This window comes from Rana temporaria, chromosome 5 (genome assembly GCF_905171775.1).
Source record: "Rana temporaria chromosome 5, aRanTem1.1, whole genome shotgun sequence".
NCBI classification, from domain to species: domain Eukaryota; kingdom Metazoa; phylum Chordata; class Amphibia; order Anura; family Ranidae; genus Rana; species Rana temporaria.
Genome location: NC_053493.1, coordinates 315744942 through 315752432, shown reverse-complemented (window position 1 = coordinate 315752432; position 7491 = coordinate 315744942). Strand labels below are relative to the sequence as shown.

The 7491-nt window shown below is 43.2% G+C and overlaps 1 protein-coding gene and 1 long non-coding RNA gene across 2 annotated transcripts; both read left to right on the top strand.

Moving 5' to 3' along the window:
- The first annotated feature begins 566 nt into the window (after nt 1-566).
- On the top strand, nt 567-6860 carry LOC120940977. Its single transcript, XR_005749498.1, has 2 exons — nt 567-1280; nt 6736-6860. It is a non-coding gene; the product is annotated as an uncharacterized LOC120940977 (long non-coding RNA).
- On the top strand, nt 1287-6860 carry LOC120940975. Its single transcript, XM_040354175.1, has one exon. The coding sequence runs from the start codon at nt 1768-1770 to the stop codon at nt 6427-6429; it is 4662 nt and encodes a 1553-aa protein (XP_040210109.1). The 5' UTR covers nt 1287-1767; the 3' UTR covers nt 6430-6860.
- Nucleotides 6861-7491: the final 631 nt, after the last annotated feature.

The following is a 7491-nucleotide window of genomic DNA, read 5'->3' as shown; positions in this document are numbered from 1 at the left end:
TAGTTCTTTAAGTTCGTTTCTTTTTATCACCAGTTCATGGTATAGTTCTCGATTAGTATTCGTTACTTTATGTTTTTGCTCCAAACCGTATATCTCCGTTATTAATTTTTCCCTTTTGCGGCTTTTTTCTTTTTTTTTCCTAGCACCTTCAGATATTAAAGTCCCCCTAATTACCGCTTTATGGGCGTCCCATAAGATAGCTGTTGATATTCCGTCTGTATCGTTTGTCTTAAAGTATTCTTCCAGGTCTTTATTAACCCTTTTGAGGCTAGTCTCCTCCACCAGTAGGGCCTCGTTGAGTCTCCAGATCGTTTTTGGCCTCTCGTTTCCTATGATTCTCAGGGATACACTGATTGGAGCGTGATCAGATATTGTCGCCACTTCAATTCTGGTTTCGACAACCATCTCTAGTATGCTGTGGTCTAGTAAAAAATAGTCAATGCGAGAATAACTTCCGTGTACCGGTGAGTAAAAGGTATAGTCTCTGTATCCCGGGTTTAGGATTCTCCATATATCTATCAGTTGGTTTCTATATAAGCTGTTTTTTATCTTATGTAACTGTCCGCTTATCATTGTGGATCTTGTCCAGCACTTACTGCTGAGTGGAACCTTTCTGCCTCCCTTTGGTTCCCTGGGGAATGTTTTGATCAGCAGGATTACAAGACCACTCCTTCTTCCTGTCTTAGAAAGAAAGCCTTTTCCTGTATCTCAGATGCCACATGTTAGCTGTCTGCATAGGATTTCATGGAAGATGTCTGCAGAAAATCCCTAAAGCTTAAAGTTTGTACCCCCCTTGGCAAGCGGATCGAGGTATGCAGAAAAGTGTGCATTGTTATAAAGGTGTATATGTTCTAGAGATAAACCCTGTTCATGCTGTTTGGTTTTAAATACGCTATACTGTATAATCCAAGGCACTTTGCATGTAACCATGTTTCTTTGAATGTTCAATGTAATTAGATATGTGTGCAGACAACTGTAATTAACCCTGTAACCCCCTTTTTGGTGACAACTGTAAATAAGTGTTTTATATGTCATTTACAGTTTTCACGGTGCTATGGTGCTATGGTGCTTACGATATTCATGTTTACGGTGCTCAAGGAGATAAAGAAAACAATATTCAACCCTGCTACGCACCTTTGTTCCGAAATAATAAAACTACTGCACCCGTCAGAAGCTCTCCTCTTGTTATTTATTCGATGCCAAAGGGGCCGTAACAGTGAAAACTCGTCGCTGCGGTGGAGACTCGACATCACCAGCTGCGTCGCTGTCTTCATCGAACTGTGAGTAAAGGCTTCCCAACGCCTCGCAAGACACGTGCGGACGCCATCTTGGCAACAGAGACTTGGCTAAAAAAGTAAACGTGTCACGTGGACTTTTAAATATAGCGGGCTCTTTATATGTGATCCGGAAGCCGCCCTTAACTAGTATGCGAGCCAAATAGTTAATATTTTGCTAAACCAGTGATCAAGTTATTATATTCGTGTTTAGAGGCCTAGTGTCAGATTTAAAGCAACGCTATCTTCCAAGTTCCTAATCCACTAAACTGCAGTTATTTAGGTAAAGGGTTAATTGTCTGGTTAGAAAGTGTCAGCAGTATATTCGTTTAAAACATTTTGTAGTACTGTATGCATTGTTTGCTAATCTTTAGTTACAAGTGTGAACACCTGTTATCTGTTGTAGCCCTTAGTAGCAAGTTTGAGCCAACACTCATTCAAGTTAGGTTTCAGGCACACTCACACTTGAAAGGCAAAGGCACACTAGAACAAAATGTTGTCACCTGCTGAAGAAACAGACAAACCCACAGAGTCACAACAGGTACGATTCAGCTCTAGAGAGCGAAGCCTAACAGAAAAGGGCAAAGAAATGCACGAAGAAACAGTTAAGAAAAATGAAAAGGCATTCAACAAGGTGTGCAACTCTTGGAAGGAGCTAGCAAAGGAATGTAGGACAAAGTTAAAAGGTTTCTGCTCAACTGAAGACTTTAATACAAGATTGAAAGAGATTAAAGCCAAAGAAGCATTAGTGCACCAACAGTATGAGTCCATGTGCCGAAATAATTCCACTACCCCGTACGTTGTTAAGAAAATGGATGCATGCACCGCGTTAACGGCTGAAATCTGCAACCTCATCAGCAAGCGGCTAGAGAATGTAGATGAAATCTTTAACGATCAACTTGAGAAGGAAAGGGTGAGGATGGTGCTTAATAAAGAAGAGCATGAGTCAGTCTTTGGAAACTCAGAAACAGAAACTGTCCTCTCAGAGTCATTACCAGACTCCAACGCAAGCTCAAGAGCCACTTCCAGATCTAGCAAACGCGCTGACGCAGAAGCAGATCTTGCAGCCAAAATAGAACAGGCAAAGGCGACGCAACAGATGCGCGAGGAGCAAGCTAAGCTGAACAAACTAGAGGCAGAAATTAAACTGAAGTTGGATGAGGAAAAGACAAGACTACAACAGCTACAAGCAGAAAATGAAGTCAAGGTAGCTGCAGCAAGAGTGAAAGCCTACAACGCTTATGATAGTCTTGAAATTTACGAACAGGAGACAGACCACAATGTGCAATACCTCTGCCAAAATAATGAACCACGAAACTCATTGAATCCAAAGGCTGTGCCATTTCAACCTTCAAATACACCACTTGGGGTGTCAAGACCAAATGAAGAAGTTAGTCTAACCCCAGGACTTGCAAGTCTGCTTATCTCCAACCGTCTCCCTATACCTGAACCAACTGTATTCACAGGTGATCCTTTGAAGTTCATAGATTGGAAGATATCCTTTATGGCGCTGATTGATCAGAAACCACTCCCTGTGTGCGAAAAAATGCTGTACTTGAAGAGGTATCTCGGTGGTGAAGCTCGTAAGGCAGTGGAAGGGTTCTTCTACCGAAATTCAGAAGATGCCTATCTAGGTGCTTGGGGAATCCTACAGGACAGGTATGGAGGTCCATTCATAGTGCAAAGAGCCTTCAGAGAAAGGTTGGCTAAATGGCCAAAGATATCAGCAAATGACCCTGTAGCATTAAGAGAGTTTGCGGATTTCCTTAAAGGTTGTGTGGAGGCCATTCCTCATGTTAAAGGCCTAGCTATTCTAAATGATTGTGAAGAAAACCACAAGCTTCTCAAGAAACTGCCTGAATGGATCGTGCGCAGATGGGGTCGCATCGCCGTGGACGAGCTGGACAAGTCCCAAGAATACCCAACCTTTGCTCGTTTCACAGAGTTCCTGCAAAGGGAAGCTAAGATTGCATGCAACCCCATTGCCTCTCCTTTTCTCCTCAGTACCAAGACTACAGATGAGAGAATTCCCAAGAGAGCCAAGGCGCTCAACACAAGCACTCAAATGAAGCCCTCTACCTTCAACGTTCCAAATATCTCAGCTTCAAGACCGAAACCACCTTGCCTAGTCTGCAAAGACGAAACACACGGTGTCGCTAAATGTCTGACTTTTGCGGCAAAGACCATCGATGAAAAGAGGGCCTTTATTCACGAAAACCATCTCTGTTTTGGTTGCTTAAGAAAGGGCCACACTACAAAAGACTGCAAAGGAAGACACACGTGTAGCATATGCAGTCGACGTCATCCAACCTGTTTGCACATACAGAGAGACACTGAGCCTGTCAAGGCATCAAACGATGATTCAGTAGGCATGAGAAATAAGGCAAACGACAACGTTCCCAAAGTTATGTCCCATACTTTGACAAGACATACGTCTGCCACATCCTGCATTGTTCCAGTTCTGTTGTCAGCTACTACGGAGCCTCAGAGGGAAATCCTCACTTATGCCTTACTTGACACACAGAGTGATTCAACCTTTATTCTGGCAGACCTGGTATCGAAGTTAAGTGTGAGCACCAAGCCATTACAGCTAAGGCTCAGCACAATGACAGCGGTTGACACAGTTATTTCAAGCCAAATTGCTCACGGTCTGCAAGTGCGTGGCTTCAACTCCGAAGTTCAAGTCCAACTCCGTCAAGCCTATACAAGAGATTTCATTCCAGTAGATAAGTCTCACATCCCCACTAAGGAGACTGCACTCCAGTGGTCACACCTCAAACACTTGGCAAACAAGTTACAGCCACTTCAAGATTGCGAAGTAGGACTACTGATCGGTTATGACTGCCCATCAGCACTGGCTCCCTTGGAGGTTGTTATCGGCTCCGAAAATGAACCCTTCGCTCAAAAAACTATGCTCGGCTGGAGCATTGTAGGATCAGCAAATCCACATCTTGATAGACAGGGTAGCCAGAGCTTCGTACACAGAGTCGCAGTGAAAGAAATGCCAATGCCGCCGGTCGCTGATGTGTTAAAGGCTTTAGAAATGGACTTCATTGAAAGAAATTATGAAGATAAGTACGTGTCTCAAGATGATGTTCGCTTCGTGCAGTTTCTCTCGGAAACTATAATGAAAAGGAAAGATGGACACTACGAGATGCCGTTACCCTTCAAAGACAACAGTCAACTGGCACTACCAAACAATAAGAGGCTGGCCCTTATTCGACTTCATCATCTAAAGAAAAGATTAAAGGGAAATAGACAGTACCATGAACACTACACTGCATTCATGGAAGAAACAATCAGAAAAGGTGATGCAGAACCAGCCCCTTCATTATCAGAGGAAGAGACAGTGTGGTACATCCCACATCACGGGGTTTATCACCCCAAGAAGCCAGACAAGTTAAGAGTTGTCTTTGATTGTTCAGCAAAGTTCAAAGGCATCTCCCTAAACGATACCTTGCTGACAGGTCCCGACCTGATAAACTCTCTAGTGGGAGTCCTCTGTCGCTTCAGGAAGGAAGCAGTTGCTGTGATATGCGACATTGAAAAGATGTTCCATCAGTTCTATATCCCCTCAGAAATGCGCAATTACTTAAGGTTCCTTTGGTGGGAGAACGGTCAGTTGGAAACAGAACCGAAAGAATACAGAATGGCAGTTCACCTTTTCGGTGCCAGCTCCTCTCCAGGATGTGCCAATTTCGGCCTTAAGTATCTTGCACGACAACACAAGTCAGAACATCCCTCAGCATCAGCCTTCATCGAGAAGAACTTTTATGTCGACGACGGCCTAACTAGCGTTCCAACAGTCAGCGAAGCTTCGAATCTAATCCTCGAAACTCAAGGATTATGTAAAAATGCCGGCCTACGACTGCATAAGTTCAACTCTAATAAAAGGGACGTCCTGTCCTGTATAGCTCCGTCAGAAAGAGCAACAACTAGTGTACCTGTCAAACTTAGCCCAGACTCAACAACAGAAGGACAAGTACTTGGCATTCAGTGGTCAATTGAAAACGACACCTTCAGTTTCAGTGCTGACATAAAGCATCAACCCTCAACTCGTCGTGGTATCCTGTCAGTCGTAGCCTCCCTTTATGATCCTCTAGGCTTCATAGCCCCCTTCATACTGAGTGGCAAGTGCATTCTCCAAGAGCTTTGCCGCAGAGGCATCAGTTGGGATGAAGCACTTCCTGAGAGCTTATGTCCACGGTGGGAGGCTTGGAAGAGTAGTCTGCAAGCTTTAAGGGAAATCAAGATACCCAGATGTTACCATCCCCCAGACTTTGGTAACAGAATGAAAGTGGAACTACACCACTTTTCCGATGCCAGCAACATAGGATATGGTGCCTGTTCGTACCTTAGGTACAAAAATGACAGAGATCAAGTCCATTGCAGCTTCGTAATGGCCAAGGCAAGAGTTGCACCAACGAAGATTGTGAGCATCCCAAGGCTTGAACTCTCAGCTGCCGTCACTGCAGCAAGGTTGAGTGTCATGTTGAAGGCAGAACTTGAAATAGAAATTGACAAAGAGTTCTTCTGGACAGACTCCCAAGTAGTCTTAGCCTATATCAATAACGAAGCAAGAAGGTTTCACGTGTTTGTAGCCAATCGTGTTCAACTCATAAGAGAGATTACAGATCCAACCCAGTGGCATTATGTGGATACGACACAAAACCCAGCCGACCATGCATCCAGGGGTCTACATGTAGCGGATATCTCCACCTCAAGTTGGTTATCTGGGCCTAGTTTCCTTTGGAGATCTGAAGTGCACGCATCTTCAAGCTCTTCAGCAGAACTAATTGTAGACGATCCTAAAGTCAAACCCATTACAACCCTTGCATCACAAGCCAATGAACAATTCTGGAGTCGGTGGAAAAGAGAATACCTCATGAGTGTTTCCACAAGACAGAAATGGCACACACCTCGACGTAACCTCAAAGTAAATGACATCGTCATAATCAAAGAAGATATGTCTCCCAGATGCCAGTGGCAACTAGGACGTGTAATTGAAACTACAATAGAAAAGGATGATCTAGTTTGTCGAGTCAAGGTGTTAGTAGGTGACAGAAGATTGCAAGATAAGAAGGACTATGTATCAAAACCTTCAATTATTGAACGTCCTATTCAAAAGCTAGTAGTTCTCATAGAAAGCAAATAAGTTCAGTTTTAGTGATACACTAGCATACCACCACACAAGACAGTAGCCAGTTACAGAGGTACCTATAAACTAAATTGTGTATGATGTACCATGTTTTATAGCGGCCAAGGTTATGTTCTGTAAATTATGTATGACTTTTAGGTTATGTTCATCATAACATAATTTGGTGGGAGTGTAACTGTCCGCTTATCATTGTGGATCTTGTCCAGCACTTACTGCTGAGTGGAACCTTTCTGCCTCCCTTTGGTTCCCTGGGGAATGTTTTGATCAGCAGGATTACAAGACCACTCCTTCTTCCTGTCTTAGAAAGAAAGCCTTTTCCTGTATCTCAGATGCCACATGTTAGCTGTCTGCATAGGATTTCATGGAAGATGTCTGCAGAAAATCCCTAAAGCTTAAAGTTTGTACCCCCCTTGGCAAGCGGATCGAGGTATGCAGAAAAGTGTGCATTGTTATAAAGGTGTATATGTTCTAGAGATAAACCCTGTTCATGCTGTTTGGTTTTAAATACGCTATACTGTATAATCCAAGGCACTTTGCATGTAACCATGTTTCTTTGAATGTTCAATGTAATTAGATATGTGTGCAGACAACTGTAATTAACCCTGTAACCCCCTTTTTGGTGACAACTGTAAATAAGTGTTTTATATGTCATTTACAGTTTTCACGGTGCTATGGTGCTATGGTGCTTACGATATTCATGTTTACGGTGCTCAAGGAGATAAAGAAAACAATATTCAACCCTGCTACGCACCTTTGTTCCGAAATAATAAAACTACTGCACCCGTCAGAAGCTCTCCTCTTGTTATTTATTCGATGCCAAAGGGGCCGTAACATCTTACTTGTCTGTGTGTTCCCGAATTCCTGGATCTGTGAGGTCTTGTCTATTTTTGGGTCCATGCAAAAATTTAAGTCTCCTCCCAAAATCACCTTTCCGGCCCTAAAGTCTCTTAATTTTCCTAGGATCTCTTCAAGGAATTTTATTGGGCGATCGTTTGGTGCATATATGTTAACGAGGGTGCATTCCATTTCTTCTATTCTCCCTTTTAAGAAGAGGTACCT